At 40.0% G+C, this 19,271-nt stretch overlaps 1 protein-coding gene across 1 annotated transcript in view; it reads right to left on the reverse strand.

Moving 5' to 3' along the window:
- Positions 1–18,925, reverse strand: part of LOC106090758 (uncharacterized) — a 49,482-nt gene extending 30,557 nt beyond the window's left edge. The window contains exons 1-7 of the mRNA XM_059369002.1: positions 18,892–18,925; positions 18,518–18,822; positions 12,469–12,780; positions 7,779–7,931; positions 7,350–7,526; positions 5,075–5,194; positions 22–258 (exon numbers count right to left, since the gene is read on the reverse strand). Of these exons, the coding sequence (XP_059224985.1) occupies positions 22–258; positions 5,075–5,194; positions 7,350–7,526; positions 7,779–7,931; positions 12,469–12,780; positions 18,518–18,822; positions 18,892–18,925 (1,338 nt within the window). The remainder of the gene's footprint in view (positions 1–21; positions 259–5,074; positions 5,195–7,349; positions 7,527–7,778; positions 7,932–12,468; positions 12,781–18,517; positions 18,823–18,891) is intronic.
- Positions 18,926–19,271: the final 346 nt, after the last annotated feature.

Below are 19,271 nucleotides of genomic sequence, written 5' to 3' on the forward strand. Positions count from 1 at the left end.
GGTATTTTTGATTGAACTCACCGTTATATTGTTCAAAGGCATCTCATTCAATTTGAGATAGATATTCATGCTGACCTTGTGACGTGACAAGGCTTTTAGGCTACATTTTTGAAAAACAGCCTTAGACTCATTGTAAGTTTCACACTCCAAATTTGTAAATTTTATATTTATGCCCATGCCATGGTTAACAATTCCCATTAAGGCAAATATTGCGATCAACAATCCTTTCATTTGCTCCATATTGAAGTAAAAATTCAACTACTTTATGTCATTTAAAGTTTAATGAAATAAACCTCAGGGTTTTAATTAATCTAATTTTAATCAGATGCTTTACTTTTTTAATGTTTCGCGTTTATGCTAATTTACATTAAATTCATGTTTTTAGGCTCATGACTGGCAATAATCGACCGATTTATTATACATTATCGTAATGCTTTAATTCAATTAAATAAAGCCTAAAAACTTATTTGGCTGAACCAAAATTGATGTACCTTTTACCATGAATTATGATGGTTCTAGAAGCTCAAGAAGCCTAAAAGAGAATAATTTATGAAGAAGCAATTCGGTTTATATTGGAGTTTGCATATCTAAGTATGTTTACGCTTTTTATACCTTCCACCATAGAATGGAGCTATACTGATTTCGTCATTCTGTTTGTAACTCCTCTAAATATTCGTCTAAGGCCCCATAAAGTATATATATTCTTGATCGTCATGATATTCTAAGTCGATCTAGCCATGTCCGTCCTTCCGTTCGTCTGTCCGTCCGTCCGTCTGTCTGTCGAAAACACTCTAACTTTCAAAGGAGTAAAGCTAAGCGGTTGAAATTTTGCATAAATACTTCACATTAGTGTGGTTGGTTGAGATTGTAAATGGCCCATATCGGACCCTGTTTTGATATAGCTGGCATATAAACCAATCTTGAATCTTGACTTCTTAGGCCTCTAGAGGGCGCAATTCATATCCGATTTGGCTGAAATTTTGCATGAGGTGTTTTGTTATATCTTCAAACAACTGTGCTAGGTATGGTTAAAATCGGTACATAACCTGATATAGCTGCCATATAAACCGATCTTGGGTCTTGGCTTCTTAAGCCTCTAGAGGGCGCAACTCTCATCGGTACATAACCTTATATAGCAGCCATATAAAACGATCTAGGATCTTGGCTTCTTAAGCCACTAGAGGGCGCAACTCTCATCGGTACATAACCTGATATAGCTGCCATATAAAACGATCTGGGATCTTGACTCTAGAGGGCGCAATTCATATCCGATTTGGCTGAAATTTTGCATGAGGTGTTTTGTTATATCCTCAAACAACTGTGCTATGTATGGTTCAAATCGGTACATAACCTGATATAGGTGCCATATAAACCGATATTGGATCTTGACTGCATAGGCCTCTAGAGGGCGCAACTCTCATCGGTACATAACCTGATATAGCTGTCATAAAAAACGATCTGGGATCTAGACTTCTTAGGCCTCTAGAGGGCGTAATTCTCATCCGATTTGGCATGAGGTGTTTTGTTATATCTTCAAACAACTGTGCTAAGTATGGTTGGAATTGGTACATAACCTGATATAGCTGTCATATAAAACGGTCTGGGATCTTGACTTCTTGAGCCACTAGAGGGCGCAATTCTTATCCGATTTGGCTGAAATTTTGCTTGTGATGTTTTGTTATGACTTTCTACAACTGTGCTAAGAATAGTTCAAATCGATCCATAACCTAATATAGCTGCCATATAATCCGATCTGGGGTCTTGACTTCTTGAGCCTCTACAGGGAATAATTCCTATCCGATTTGGCTGGAATTTTGCACCATTACGTTTTGTTACGACTTCCAACAACTGTACGAAGAATGGTTTAAATCGGTCCATAACCTGATATAGCTGTCATATAAAACGCGATCTGGGATCTTGACTTCTTAGGACTCTAGATTGTGCAATTCCTTTCCGATTTGGCTGAAATTTTGTACAACGGCTTCTCCCATGACCTTAAGCATACGTGTGCAATATGGTCCGAATCGATCTATAGCCTGATACAGCTCCCATATATACTTCCTGAGCCCCTACAAGGCGCAATTCTTATCCGACTAGACTGAAATATTACCCAATGACTTTATACTATGGTCTTAAATATTCTATTCTTTTATGGTTCGAATCGAACTATGCAAAAAATTTTGCCAATGAACATTCCACTAAGGAACAGGGGCAAACTTCTCACATATCAATGACTGCAGTCCGATTCAAGTTTTTTTTAAGCTCAATGGTAAGGGGCCTCCTTTTTATAGCCGAATCCGAACGGCGTGGCGCAGTGCGACACCTCTTTGGAGAGAAGTTTTACATGGCATGGTACTTCACAAATGTTGTCAGCATTAGGAAGGGAAAATCACTGCTTAAAAATTTTTTTGATGGTCTCGCCAGGATTCGAACCCGGGCGTTCAGTGTCATAGGCGGACATGCTAACCTCTGCGCTACGGTGGCCTCCGAATAGAACTATAACAATTCTTATTATACCCACCACCATAGGATGGGGGTATACTAACCTAGTCATTCCGTTTGAAACACCTCGAAATAATGATCTGCGACCCCATAAAGTATATATTGGGTTGCCCGAAAAGTAATTGCGGATTTTTTTAAAAGAAAGTAAATGCATTTTTAATAAAACTTAGAATGAACTTTAATCATATATACTTTTTTTACGCTTTTTTTCTAAAGCAAGCTAAAAGTAACAGCTGATAACTGACAGAAGAAAGAATGCAATTACAGAGTCACAAGCTGTGAAAAAATTTGTCAACGCCGACTATATGAAAAATCCGCAATTACTTTTTGGGCAACCCATATATTCTGGATCACCTTGATATTCTGATTTGATGTAGCCATGTCCGTCCGTCCGTTTGTCGAAATCACGATAGCGGTTGAAAGCATAAAGCTAGCCGATTGAAATTTTGCACAGATACTTTGTATTGATGTAGGTCGTTGGGGATTGTAAATGGGCCATATCGGTTCAGATTTGGATATAGCTCCCATATAAACCGATCTCCTGATTTAAATTCTTGAGCCCCTGGAAGTCACAAATTTCGTCCGATTTGGCTTAAATTTTGCACATATTGTTCTGTTATGACATCCAATAACTGTGCTGAGTACGGTTCAAATCGGTCTATAACCTGATATATCTTCCATATAAACCGATCTCCCGATTTGACTTCTTGAACCTCTGGAAGCCGCAATTTTCATCCGATTTGGTTGAAATTTTGCATATGGTGTTTTGCTATGACTTTTAACAACTGTACTAAGTGTGGGTTATATCGATCTATAACCTGGTATAGCTCCCATATAAACCGATCTTCTGATTCGCCTTCTTGAGCCCCTGGAAGCTACAATTTTCGTCCGATTTGGCTGAAACCTCCGACAACAGTGCCAAGTACGGTCCAAATCGGTCTATAATCTGATATAGGTCCCATATAATCCGATTTCCCGATTTGACTTCTTGAGCCCCTGGAAGCCGCAATTTTCATCCGATTTGGTTGAAATTTTGCGTATGGTGTTTTGCTATGACTTTTAACAACTGTACTAAGTGTGGTTCATATTGATCTATAACCTGGTATAGCTCCCATATAAACCGATCTTCCGATTCGACTTCTTGAGCCCCTGGAAGCCACAATTTGGCTGAAATTTTGTATGTAGTATTCTGTTATGACCTGTGACAACAGTGCCAAGTACGGTGCAAATCGGTCTATAACCTGATATAGGTCCCATATAAGCCGATTTCCCGATTTGACTTCTTGAGCCCTTACAAGCCACAATTTTTGTCCCATTTAGCTACAATTATGCACATAGTGTTTTGCTATGACTTCCAACATCTGAGCTAAGTACGGTCCGAATTGGCTATGACAGAACATTTGTTCCACTAGCCGAACGTAGAATAACATTCCAAGCGCCTGGATCTTCTGCGCACATTCTTAAATCTCTGACACCAAGTTTCGAGGTGTCTCCCAACACTTGATCTTTCCATCGGGCTTTTGCTCTTCCCGGTTTGCGTGTACCACCGTGTTTGCCTTCAAAAGACTTCTTTGCTGGAGCTTCTTTATCCATTCTGATAACATGACCTAGCCAACTTAGCCGTTGTATTTTGATGCGTGTAACTATGCATACGTCGTCATACAGCTCATACAGCCAGTGGTTCATACGTCGCCTATATTCTCCAAACTCTCAAACGGGTCCATATATTTTACGAAGAATCTTTCTCTCAAATACTCCAAGTACTGCCTCATCTGCTTTCACAAGTACCCATGCCTCAGAGCCCTATAAAAACACGGGCAATATCAGTGTCTTGTACAGTGTAATCTTCGTCTGTTGAGAGGTGGCCTTGTTTCTAACCTTATATAGCTCCCATATAAAACGATCATCCGATTTGACGTCTTGAGCCTTTACAACCCGAATGTTTCGTCCAATTTGGCTACAATTTTGCATGTAACGTTCTGTTATGACTTCCAACAAGTGTGCAAAGTGCGGTTTAAATCGGTCTATAACCTGATATAGCTCCCAACTAAACCGAACTCCCAATTTGGCTTCTTGAACCCGTACTAGCCGCAATATGTCACCGATTTGGCTGAAATTTTGGATGCGGCATTCTGTGACGACTTCCAGCAACTGTGCCATGTACGGACCAAATAAGTCTTTAACCTAGCATAGCTTCCATATAAACTGGTCTCTCGATTATCCTTGTTCGGTTCCTAGAAGCTTTAATTTTTGCGGTATGTAGAATAAAATTTTGTTCTTCATTTAAATTTATTTTGTATACATTTTTAGCAGAATCCATGGTGATGGGTTCCAACAAGAAAATGCTTAAATTTTTGGTCCCTTAAATTTTTATTTTTTTTAACATATATAACCAAAAACGCTGAATAAATGTTGGACTATAAAAAATTGTGAATCAAATACAAATTTTTAAGAATTGCTGCAATACATTATTTTTAAAATAGCCACATATTTAGAGATTACACATCAAACTGTTCCTAATGCGAAAATTATTATTTTGGACTCAATTATAAATATTCACATAAGCACGCACTTCCAACAGGGCAACATTGTAAGTGAAAAATCGAAGTCTCAACATATAAATATTCGGAGCAAAGGGAATAAGTTTAAGACTTCCGGGATCTAAAATTAATTTGCTAATTATAACATCATGCTAAAAAGAATAGTAAAATAAAAAAAAAAAACTTTAAGCAAAAACAAGTAAAAGCGTGGTAAGTTCGGCCGGGCCGAATCTTATGTACCCTCCACCATAGATCGCATTTGTCGAGTTCTATGTGCATACCGTCTTTTTAGACAAACAAAGGATAAAAAAAATTGCTATAATAATGGAGCTATTTCAAGTTATGGTCCGATTCGGACCATAATTGAATTGAATATTGGAGGCCATAGTAGAAGTCATTGTGGAAAATTTCAGCCAATTCGGGTAAGACTTTTGCCCTTAAGGGGCTCAAGAAGTAAAATAGAGAGATCGGTTTATATGGGAGCTGTATCAGGTTATAGATCGATTCGGACCATACTTCACACGTATGTTGAAGGTCATGGGAGAAGCCGTTGTACAAAATTTCAGCCAAATCGGATAATTATTACACCCTCTGGATGCTCAAGAAGTCATGATTCAAGATCGGTTTATATGGCACCTATATCAGGTTATGGAACGAGTTGGACCATATTTGACACAGTTGTTGGAAGTCATAATAAAACACTTTATGCAAAATTTCAGCCAAATCGGATAAGAATTGCGCCCTCTAGTGGCTTAAGAAGTCAAGATCCAAGATTGATTTAAATAGCAGCTATATCAGGTTATGGACCGATTTAAATCGCACTCAGTACAGATGTTGGAAGTCATAAAAAAACACCCTATGCCAAATTTCAGCCAAATCGAATAAAAATTGTGCCCTCTAGAATCTCAAAAAGACAAGACTCAAGATCGGGTTATATGACAGCTCTACCAGATTATGAACCGATTTAAACCATACATAGCTTAGTTGTTGGAAGTGCTACCAAAACACTACGTGCAAAATTTCAATAAAATCGGATAAGACTTGCGCCCTCTAGAGGCTCGAGAAGTCGAGACCAAAGATCGGTTATAGGGCAGCTATATCAAACCAGGGACCGATTTAAACCATACTTAGCGTAGTTGTTGGAAGTGCTACCAAAACACTACGTGCAAAATTTCAATAAAATCGGATAAGAATTGCGCCCTCTAGAGGCTCAAGAAGTCAAGACCCAAGATCGGTTTATATGGCAGCTATATCAAACCATGGTTCGATTAAAACCATACTTAGCTTACTTGTTGGAAGTGCTACCAAAACACTACGTGCAAAATTTCAATAAAATCGGATAAGACTTGGGCCCTCTAAAGGGTCAAGAAGTCAAGACCCAAGATCGGTTTATATGGCAGCTATATCAAAACATAAACCGATTTTAACCATACATAGCGTAGTTTTTTCAAGTGCTACCAAAACACTACGTGCAAAATTTCAATAAAATCTGATAAGAATTGCGCCCTCTAGAGGCTCAAGAAGTCAAGACCCAAGATCGGTTTATATGGCAGCTATATCAAAACATGAACCGATTTAAACCATACTTAGCGTAGTTGTTGGAGGTGCTATCAAAATACTACGTGCAAAATTTCAGTTAAATCGGATCAGAATTGCGTCTTCTAGAGGCTCAAGAAGTCAAGACCCAAGATCGGATTATATGGCAGCTATATCAAAACATGAACCAGTTTAAACCATACTTAACGTAGTTGTTGGAGGTGCTATCAAAATACTACGTGCAAAATTTCAGTTGAATCGGACGAGAATTGCGCCCTCTAGAGGCTCAAGAAGTCAAGACCCAAGATCGGATTATATGACAGCTATATCTGGTTTTACGCCGATTTCAACCATACTCAGTACAGTTGTTGGAAGTCATAATGAAACATCTCATGCAAAATTTCAGCCAAATCGGATAAGAATTGCGACCTCTAGTGGCTCACGAAGTCAAGATCCAAGATCGGTTTATATGGCAGCTATACCAAAACATGGACCGATATAGCCCATTTACAATACCAACCGACCTACACTAATAAGAAGTATTTGTGCAAATTTTCAAGCAGCTAGCTTTACTCCTTCGAAAGTTAGCGTGCTTTCGACAGACAGACGGACGGACATGGCTAGATCAACTTAAAATGTTATGACGATCAAGAATTTATATACATCATGGGGTCTTAGACTTATATTTCGTGGAGTTACAAACAGAATGACGAAATTAGTATACCCCCATCCTATGGTGGAGGGTTTTAAAAACCACATAAGCACACTTACATTCAATGGACAAGTATGATTCAAATTCGTAAAGGGAGTCATTATATCCCAGACTATTTTCCAAAACATCCAACGATTGGGATTTTTCTTGAAACGACAAAAATTCATGGTGTCATTATAAAGCAGGGGTCTAAATCCATTATAGCTGCCACCTTTGTGTAGTAGTTGCGCATTCATCTAAACAAGTAATCCACAATTAGACAAGAAAATTCTTACATGAGTTGTATACACTGATTGAAGAAAGTATGCCAAAGGCCATACACTCTACATTACAGACCAGCACCGGTTGCTATTAGGACAATAACATATGTAATGCATTATATAATGCATTTAATGCCTTTTGGCATTATCTGAAACATTACCGCAAGTTATAGTCAGCTCGGTTTGCCTTTTTTCCATCAGTGTATAATCATGAGATCCTTAACTTACCGTTATATTGTCCAAAGGCAATTGATTCAGTTTAATATAAATGTCCAAACTTACTTTGTGACGTGCCAGGGCTTTTAACAAACACTTTTCGAAAACAGCATTCGACTTATCAAATGTTTCACATTCTAAGTTGGAAAATTTCACATTTGATGCCTGAGTGAAAATGAAAAGCACCCACAGTGAAAACATTGCGAACAAAAGTCCTGTGGTTTTTTCCATTGGTGTTTGGATTAAAATGTTTACTAAATTTTAGATGCAATTGATTTTTTAAGGTAACGCACTTTTACCTATAGACTATTAAAATCGATCTGTATGTATGCATATATATTACATCAAAAGCTTAAAATAAATATAAAAACAATTAAATTAAAAGGGTTTAAAATTAAAATATTAAAATTTGTAATAACAAACAAAAACGCGTGAACAGGACTTTGACTTTTCACCCCCAATCGATATATTTCCTATCTTAGATATAAACAAGTAAAAGCGTGCCAAGTTCGGCCGGGCCGAATCTTATATACCCTCCACCATGGGTCGTATTTGTCGACTTCTTTTCCAGGCATCTCTTCTTAGGCAAAAAAAAGGATAAAAGAAAAGATTTGCTCTGCTATTAGAGCGATATCAAGATATGGTCCGGCTTGGACCACAATTAAATCATATGTTGGAGACCTGTGTAAAATGTCAGCCAATTCAAATAAAAATTGCGCCCATTGGGGGCTTTAGAAGTAATGTAGAGAGATCGATTTATATGGGAGCTGTATCAGGCTATAGACCGATTCAGACCATATCGAACATGCATGTTGATGGTCATGAGAGGATCCGTCGTACAAAATTTCAGGCAAATCGGATAATAATTGCGACTTCTAGAGGCTCAAGAAGTCAAGACCCAAGATCGGTTTATATGGCAGCTATATCAGGTTATTGGCCGATTTGAACCTAATTTAGCACAGTTGTTGGAAGTCATAGCAAAACACGTTGTGCAAAATTTCATTCCAATCGGATAAGAATTGCGCCCTCTAGAAGCTCAAGAAGTCAAGACCCAATATCGGTTTATATGGCAGCTATATTAGGTTATGGACCGATTTCAACTATACTATGCACAGTTGTTGGATATCATAACAAACCACGTCGTGCAAAATTTCATTCCAATCGGCTAAGAATTGCGCCCTCTAGAAGCTCAAGAAGTCAAGACCCAATATCGGTTTATATGGCAGCTATATCAGGTTATGGACCGATTTCAACTATACTATGCACAGTTGTTGGATATCATAACAAACCACGTCGTGCAAAATTTCATTCCAATCGGATAAGAATTGCGCCCTCTAGAAGCTAAAGACGTCAAGACCCAATATCGGTTTATATGGCAGCTATATCAGTTTATGGACCGATTTGAACTATACTATGCACATTTGTTGGATATCATAACAAAACACGTCGTGCAAAGTTTCATTCCAATCGGATAAGAATTGCGCACTCTAGAGCCTCAAGAAGTCAAGACCCAAGATCGGTTTATATGGCAGCTATATCAGGTTATGGTCGGATTTGAACCATACTTGGCACAAATGTTGGATATCATGACAAAACACGTCGTGCAAAGTTTCATTCCAATCGGATAAGAATTGCGCGCTCTAGAGGCTCAAGAAGTCAAGACCCAAGATCGGTTTATATGGCAGCTATATCAGGTTATGGTCCGATTGGAACCATACTTGGCACAGTTGTTGGATATCATATAATATATAATAATTAAGGGGGCGGACCCTCCCCCTTACCCCAAAAGTACTACCCAAAAATAAAAGTAGACCGATCGGAGCAATATGGGTTTCAAATGAAAGGTATTCAAGAGTACAGTACGAATTTCATAATAAAAGTTGGGTCTAAGTACCCGGGGGGGGGGGCCTCTCCAGCCCCAAAACCCCTTAAAATAGGTATATATGACGATCATGACAATATGGGACTCAAATGAAAGGTATTCGGGAGTAGATTACGAATATGGTCAGAAAGAAGAAATATGCTTTATAATTTGTTCGTATCGGAATGGGGCGGACCCTCCCCCCGTTACCCCAAAAATACGACCCAAAATCACAAGTGGACCGATAAAGACAATATGGATATCAAATGAAAGGTATTGAAGAGTGGAATACGAATATTGTATTAAAAATCCAAGTATCCAGGAAGTCGCCCTAACGCCAAAATGTTTAAAAACAGAAAAATTGGTCGTCCATATCAATATAGGGCTTAAATGAAAGGTATTCGGGAGTAGATTACGAATCTGGCATACAAAATCAGATCTATGTGTAGGGAGTCACCCCACCCCCTAAAAACTCCCCAAATGAGCATATGACTCATCATGACTAAAGAAAGAAACATAGGTTATATAATTTTTAGATATCGGATGGTTGCTGACCCTCCCCCTTACACCAAAAACGTCACCCAAAACAAAAAGAGAACTGATGGACACAATATGGGTATCAAATGAAAGGTATTGGAAACTAGAAAATGAATATCATATTAAATGTTGAGTCCAAGTACCCAGCGGGCGGCCCCAACCCAAAAACTCCTCTAAACCTATCAATATGGGACTCAAATGAAAAGTATCCGGCAGTAGATAACTAATATGGCATAAAAAATTGGGTCCAAGTAATGGGAGATCGCCTCACCCCCAAATACCTTCAAATGGGCATATCAGAGGACCATGACTATATAAGATTCAAAAGAAAGATATTTGGGAGTAGATTGAAAATATGACCTTAAAATTTACGTTCAAGTCAAGGTGGCTCTTTTCCTCCTGATAATACGTCGAATAGATTTATTGACCCTTTATGGCAATATGAGACTCAAGTGAAAGGTATTTGAGAGTAGAAAACGAATATGATATCCAATTTTGGGGGTACGCCCTTAATCACCTCTTATACTGAACTCCATTTCCGACTATAGCAATGGTATTTGGGAGTAAAGAACGAATTTGATATCTATTTTCAGGTGCCGGTGGCCTCCCCAGCCCTAAAACACCCTCCAAACGGTTCATACTTACCCCGGTTCATACTTCAAAGTAAAGGGATTTGAGAGTGGACATGAATTTGATATCCATATTTGAGTCGAAATGTCGCCCCTAAAAAGCACTTCTCATTACCCTAATTTAAAAAATACCAGATCTCGGAGATTGATAATGCGATTAGTTCGAAATATTTTGCACACTACCAATCACAAAAAAAAATGGTTTCTATTGTTGAGGCGAAGGGAATTGCCCTCTAACACAACCTTTCATTTAAGTACAATGTATTCTCGGTCATCCTACATGACAGTTTGGCGTTGTATATATTGGGAGGAGAGGGTCGGTCCCTCCGACGCTAAGAACCAAACGACAATTTATTTGAGTCTTTTATTGTAGAGATCTACTGTACTGCGGAAAGGTAGGACGTGACCCACATACTTGAATCCTTATAATAGACCTTTCTTTTAATTGACATATTATCCCGATTGTGTAGTCCGATCGAAGGCAGTCCTATTGAAGGGTATTTAGTGGGTGGGCCGGTCCCAGACTTTGTCCTAATTGTGAGTGCCAGATTCGTGGTCAAGTCTCAAAGAACTTTCATTTGATACCCATTTTGTGACGTTGGACATTTATGCCGGTTTTGGGTTTTTTTTTTTTAATTGGGAAAGCCCCCTAGACACCTTGGACCAAATTCTTATAAGCTTCCAAATATCTTTCGTTCGATAGCCATATTGTCCCAATCGGTAAACCTTCCTATTGAGGGGTTTTTGGGGGGTGGAGAGGCGCCTCAGATACCATAGAATACCTTTTTATGTCAGGATTGAACTCTTCCTTTAAATAGATTGCATTTGATATGCATATTTTCCCAATCGGTAAATTTGTCCTGCTGGGGGGTTTTGGGTGGTGGGGAGGGCCCTCAGACACCAAAAAATAATTTTTTGTCTAAGATTTGTATCCCACTTTTAAATACCTTTTCATTGATACCCATATTACTCAAAGCGGTTAAAGTGTCCTGTTGGGTGGTGTTTTTGGGGGTGGGGAGACCCCGACTCTAAGGGCAACATTTTAATGCCAAGTTCGTACTCTACTCTCAAATATCTTTCATTTGATACCCATATTGCCCAATGCGGTGAAAGTGCCCTCTTGGTGCTTTTTTGGGGGTGGGGGACCCCCACGAAACTTGGCCGTTCGTGTGGGTTTTGGATGGGGCGTCATCCCAGATTATTTGACCCAAACATTTTTTTGCCAATTTCGTGTTTTTGGGGTAGCATAAGGTGGCATACAAAATTTCGCTTAAATCGGTGCATGCATCTCCGAGATCTGGCGTTTTTGAAAATTGGGGTATGGGGGAGGGTCCGTCCCCCCTTCGGCTATCAAAAAAAGTAGTACCCTATTTTCACCGGGAACCCAAACTCTTCTCAAAACATCATATTATCTTTAAAGGCCACATTGTTTGAATGTTCCTTATGGAACGCTGTTTGGTGGGTTAATAAAAGTTGTAATAAATCTACCATTTTTGAGTTAAAAAGGTTTAAGGCGAAGAACTCGGACCTCAAATCTATCTTTTGCAACCCAAACTAAGTTTTGTAGAACATTTCATATAGTTGTCACCTGCCGACTTTATTTCAATGTTTTGCCTAATTGTCTCTAAACATCTTAAAATCTAGTTTTGTTTTTTTTTCCACTTTGTTTACTCACCGTTGCTGTTATTACAAACTCAATTTGTTGTGGCAATTCCATATAGATACGCTCCAATGTCATATTGGCAAAATAGGTTTTCTTATCACTGCTGGAGATATTCTTGGTGCCAACACTAATGTGATGTTGACTCGATGTGAGTGATGTAAAATTAATTTGATTTTGTGTAAGATCGTCATCTTTGGCTGAGATCTCAACGAAGGCGGTTAAATCAAAACCAGCAAATATTGGCGTGGGCATCAGTAACTCATACTGCGATTGAGAAAATATGGGACTATAGTAGTTGCCCTCTTGGAGAGGTTGGAAGAAGACCTACAATAAAAAAAACATAGAAAAATGGTATAGAATATTTGTTTCATAAATTTTTTGTGTTCAATTGTTTGTTCTTTGTCTTCTTATTGATGTAGATCAGAGAACAGCAGTAGGTTAGGTTAGGTAAGAGTGGCAGTCCTTTACAGACTCACTTAGACAATTTTAGGTCCATTGTGATACCACAGTAGCGACAGACCAAGGCTTCTGGCGGGAATCGAACCCTGCTCTGGTAATCTAAGCACCCCTGCTCTGGTAATCCTAGCACGTTACCAACACCGCTACCTGACCACCACCATGGATTCGGCTAAAAATTCATATGAACTTAATTTAGTTGAAGGGCATAATTTTATTCCACACACCAAACTTCTGTCAAACCTGCATAAATTAAAATTTCCAGCAAAGGATAATCGGGAGGCCGGTTTATATAGGAGCTATACCAAGTTATAGATTTATTTGGACCGTACTTGGTCCGAACACCGCATCAGAACACCGCATGAAAAATTTGTGGAAAAATTTGGATAAAATTTGTGGCTTCCAGGGGCTCAAGAAGTCAAATCAGGAGATCGATTTATATGGGAGCTATTACAGGTTATAGACCGATTTAGACCGTACTTATCACAGTTGTTGAAAGTCCCAACGGCACACCACATGCAAAATTTCAACCAAATCGGATGAAATTTGCGGCTTCCAGGGGCTCAAGAAGTCAAATCGGGAGATCAGTTTATATAGGAGCTATATCAGATTATGGACCGATTTGAACCGTGTTTGATACAGTTGTTGGAAGTCATAAGAAAAAACTATGTGCAACATTTTAGCCAAATCGGACAAAATTTGTGGATTCCAGGGGCTCCAGAAGTAAAATCGAGAGATCGATTTGTATGGGAGCTATTACAGGTTATAGACTGATTTGGACCGTACTTATCACAGTTGTTGAAAGTCCTAACGGAATACCATATGCTAAATTTCAGCCAAATCGGATGAAATTAGCGGCTTCCAGGAGCACAAGAAGTCAAATCCGGAGATCGGTTTATATGGCAGCTATATCCAAATCTGCAAATCCGGAGATCGGTTTATATGGCAGCTATATCCAAATCTGCACCGATCTAAGCAAAATTGAAGAAGAATATTTATAGGCCTAACACAATTCATTATCCCTAATTTTGGCGAAATCGGACAATTAATGAGCCTTTCATGGGCCCAAGACCATAAATCGAGAGATCGGTTTATATGGCAGCTATATCTAAATTTGAACCGATCTGAGCCAAATTGAAAAATAATGTTGAAAGGCCTAAGACAACTCACTGCCCGAAATTTCGGCGAAATCGTACAATAAATGCGCCTTTTATGGGCTCGAAACCTTACATCGAGAGATCGGTCTATATGGCAACTATATCCAAATGTAGACCAATCTTGGCCGAATTGTGGAAAATTGTCGCAGAGCCTAACACAGCTCACTGTCCCAGATTTCGGCGACATCGGATAATAAATGCTCATTTTAGGGGCTCAAAACCTTAAATCGAGAGATCGGTCTATATGGCAGCAATATCCAAATCTGGACCGATCTGTGCCATATTGCAGAAGTATGTCGAAGTAGAAGAAGTATGCCAAATTTCAGCAAAATTGGATCATAAATGTGGCTTTTATGGGCCTAAGACCCCGAATCGGCGGATCGGTCTATATGGGGGCTATACCAAGATATAGTCCAATATGTCATATCTTTGATCGTAACCTTCTTATGTACAGAAAAATAGTCTGTGCAAAGTTTGAGCTCAATATCTCTATTTGTAAAGACTGTCAACAGACAGACGGACGGACGAAATGACCAAATGAATATACCGCCATCCTTCGATGGTGGATATAAAAAACAACAGAGTATATACATCTGTGCCGCTCAACAACATTTGGTGTCCTTCCTCTCCTTGCTTTTGCTTCCTATGGCACTCAACTAAGTGGTAGTGCTCATTTGCAACCTACACACGATGTCCATCGCCCAAATTGAAAAACACTTCCACTGAACGGTTACTACAACGTTCGGGTATCTCTCACTCTATTACAATGTATGTGTGCGTGCGTTTCTAGCTAACTTTGTTTTTAAGTAGCATGCGTAACAGACAATTGCTTTGGCCAAAGTGGCTTTTGAATGCCCATTTTTTGATTTCATGCAGTTTTCTGATGTAGATCTGATATTTATGTATAAGATTAGGATAGGTGGAGTGGGTTTCCCACCATAGGTGAGTTCACTCGGAGGCCAGTTTGGCCCATAGTGATACCCTAGAAAGAATGAGAAGAGAAAGAAGATGTAAGACCACGGACCATATCCAAAGGTTATACACGTATAAAAGAAACAGGAGGAAAGGAGACCCAGAGCAGGGGTGAACCGGCTTCCCCACACAAGCACTTATGTACCTTCGCCGAAGCTTATGACGCCCCCCTTCGGAATCATCCCGTCCCGTCAACAAATCTCAGGAAACCTCCCAGAGATTCGTTAGCAAGATCAACTAGATCGCAGCAGAATCGCCACCCCAGAACTGCGTCGCTGCAGTCTCGGACACGAAGATAGCGCATTCTTGATGACCATATCCAAAGGTTATACACGTATAAAAAAAACAGGAGGAAAGGAGACCCAGAGCAGGGGTGAAACGGCCTTTCCTACACAAGCACTTATGTACCTTTGCCGGAGGTAATGGCATCCCCCGTCGGAATTATCCCGTCCCGCCAGCTATCCTCAGGAGACCTCCCATAGGTACATTGGCAAGAACACCCAGATCGTAGTAGAATCGCCTCCCCAGAGCTGCGTCCCTGCAGACCCGAACATAAACATAGCAAGTGCTCGATAATCTCCTCCTCATCTACATCGAGACAACTCCTGCAGAAGTCAATGTGCGCGCCACCATGCAGCCTATTGCACAATGTCCGGTTATGGCCTCTGTTAAGGTACTCATCGACCTCCTATCGAACACCAATAACTCCCTCCTCCTGCTCCGCTCGATGACAGGCCATAGCGTCCTAGCAGTCCGGCAACTATCCACCGAGTCCCATCTTTCTACCGACGCCACTTTGGCTATCTTTTCTACTTTGGTCAGTAGCTCGACAAATGGCACGAATGCAATAGCGATGACTGGTTCATTCTGCGCAGACTACACCCTCCTGGCGCATTCGTCCGCCCCCACATTTCACATCGTGTTCTTCGAGTTTAGCCAGGGACTCCAAACAATTTACCACACACCTCGACCTCACTGTCCTCGAACCCAAGGCCTTGAGCACTGCCATACTCTCCACATAAATGAGTTTTATGTGGACAGTACGGACTTAGCGCCCTGAGTTTCGAGGGCGCTAAATCCGTTACCAGAATATCTCTTGCGGCTATTGTAATAGCTCAAACATCTGCCTAAAAGACCGTACACTCGTCCGGCAGTCTCAGAGACAAACCGATATTGAGTGCGTTAAGGTATAGACTCTAAATCCAGTCCTTGACTCCATCTTGGTGCCATCATTGAAGATCGAGGTCTCATCCGCATCATCTCAGCAATCCCTTGGCAGCCGATTGTACGTACCGGATTGACACGATGAAGTCCTTCATCGGCATGGGCTGCCACCTCAGGGTACAACACACTGCTACAATAAAAATAGCAACAACATCGAGTTCTTATTCTCCTAAAACACATCGTTTGTCCTCCATTCATCCCTCCCACTGAACAACCTCTAAGTACCCTTATCCCAGCCAGTACCAATGTCAGTCGGAGGTCCTTCTTAGTCTATGCTCCGCATCCATAACATCCAGAATGAAACTGGTCGTAACTATCCTCCTTCATTATGCCGGGATGTTCCAAATATAGGCCCCAGTGGGCTGCATATCCAGCATCGCTTCCAGACTTGCCTGCTGTGCGGATCTCAGAGCCTCTGTGACCCCGTCACAGGGAGGCCTCTGGACCATCTCGAATTCTTTTGTAGGAGTCCTCTTATCCACGGTCTTCCATCATAACAGTGGCCCATAGGTCAGTAATGCTCTCACAACGGCCATATACATCCAATAAATCCTCTTGGGGGTTACCCCCTCTTCATACCGAACATTAAAAGCGCACAATGCCTTACTGTCTCTTTCCTCAGTATTCCTCTTCCAGAACAGCTTCGAATTGAGGAATGTATCAAAGTACTTCGCGTCGTTCGACAGCTGCAGGGTGATCCCGTCCAAGGACGAAAGTCTGAACCTCGGTATCTTATAAATGCGTGTGAAGGGCACTATCTCCGACTTCCTTGGGTTGGTCCGCAACCAAATTCGGGTACCCCATCGAGACAATCGCCTCAGTGACCTTTCCATGATACCGCTAATCGTCGACAGAAATCTGCCTTGGACCAGAAACACGACGTCGTCCGCATAAGCAATTATCTTCGTACCATCTCCGCCGAGATCCAGCAGGATTTCAATTGTCACGAGGTTCCACAGAATCAGCGAGAACACTCCCCATGGCGCGTTCATCTTGTCACCCGCCTTCTGACCACACTATCTCAGTTCAACATCTTCTTATACCCACCACCATAGGATGGGGGTATTACATTAATCATTCTGTTTGTAACACCTCGAAATATGCGTCTGAGACCTCATAAAGTATATATATATTCGTGATCGTCATGTCATTTTATCTAGCCACGTCCGTCTGTCCGTCCGTCCGATGGTCCATCTGCCCGTCCGTCCGTCTGTCGGAAGCACGCTAATTTTCGAAGGAGTAAAGCTCGCCGCTTGAAATTTTGCACAAATACTTTTTATTAGTGTAGGTCGGTTGGGATTGTTAATGGGCCAAATCGGTCCATGTTTGGATATGGCTGCCATATAAACCGATCTTGTGTCTTGACTTCTTGAGCCTCTAGAGGGCGCAATTCTTATCCGATTTGACTGAAATTTTGTATGTGGTATTTTGTTACCACTTTCAACAACTGTGCTAAGTATGGTTTAAATCGGTTCATGTTTTGATATAGCTGCCATATAAACCGATCTTGGGTCTTGACTTCTTTGGCCTCTAGAGGGCGCAATTCTCGCCCGATTTGACTAAAATTTTGCACCTAGTGTTTTGGTATCACTTTCAACAACTGCCCTAAGTATGCGTCAAATCGGTCGATGTTTTGATATAGCTGGCATACAAACCGATCTTGGGTCTTGACTTCTTGAGCCTCTAGAGGGAGCAATTCTCATTCGATTTGGCTGAAATTTTGCATGAGGAATTTTGTTATGACTCCCACTAACTGTGCAAAGTATGACGCAAATCGGTTGATAATCTGATATAGCTGCGATATAAACTGATCTGGAATTTTGACTTCTTGAGCCTCTAGTGTGCGCAATTCTCATCCGATTTGGCTGAAATTTTGTACAACAACTTCTCTAATAATCTTCAACACACGTGTTCAATAAGGTCTGAATCGATCTATAGCTTGATACAGCTTCCATATAAACCTATCTCACGATTTTGCTTATTGAGCCCCTACAAGGCGCAATGAACTGAAATATTACCCAATGACTTCTAATATGGTCTTCAACATTCGATTTACTTATGGTCCGAATCGGACTATAATTTGATATATCTCCAATAGCATAACAATTCTTTTCCATTATTCTTTGCTTGCCTTAAAAGAGATACCGCGCATAGAACTCGACAAATGCGATCCATGGTGGAGGTTATATAAGATTCGTCCCGGCTGAACTTAGCACGCTCTTACTTGTTCTCTTTTCTTTCATTTGACTTACCAATATCCTTTCTTTTCCCGAACCACAGCCCAAATTGATTTTCAAAGATATTCTGGTTGCTGTCTGCTCCTTGGCATAATTTTGAAAATTTTCTGTGGTAAAAATGATCAAATTCAAGGAGACACTTCCACTTAGATCGGTTACATTTTGTAGACGAGCATCGATATACATCACATCAAATTCATTGTTAGATGTTGATAAGATTTCGTTGATTGAAACATTTTCATAAATTTTAACTGTCCCATTAAAAGTTAAATCGATGGGTTCGTTGAAAACCGAAGTCACCAGCTCTTCGTTGGAGCAATCTGGGAAAATAATTTCAATATTAAGCAAAATTTTACTCACAAAAAAAAAAGAAAAACTAAATCACAAACCTATGACTTCATCGATAGCCAAACATTGATACATAGTCACTACAAAGGCTATTAAACGGACAAAAGTTTTTAAATTTTTCATATTTGTTTCTAATAAGCTAATTAGTCCAATATGATGAAATTTTATTTTAAATAAATTTTTCTCTTTCTTCCTCTTTAAACACTTCAAAACTACCACCTTAATGAGCACTTGAACTTAAAATAAATTGTCTTGTACAGTTTCTAAATGTTTCAAGATGAAATCTGCGATGGCGTTCTGTTACTATCGAATCTGTCTAACATCATTGATAACGTATCGCATCTATTCCGATAAGGGGTGAAATGTATTACCTAAATTTGGAGATGAGGCATAGAAAAGTTATGATATTGACAGAAAAAAA

The sequence above is a fragment of the Stomoxys calcitrans genome, chromosome 1 (assembly GCF_963082655.1).
Source record: "Stomoxys calcitrans chromosome 1, idStoCalc2.1, whole genome shotgun sequence".
NCBI classification, from domain to species: domain Eukaryota; kingdom Metazoa; phylum Arthropoda; class Insecta; order Diptera; family Muscidae; genus Stomoxys; species Stomoxys calcitrans.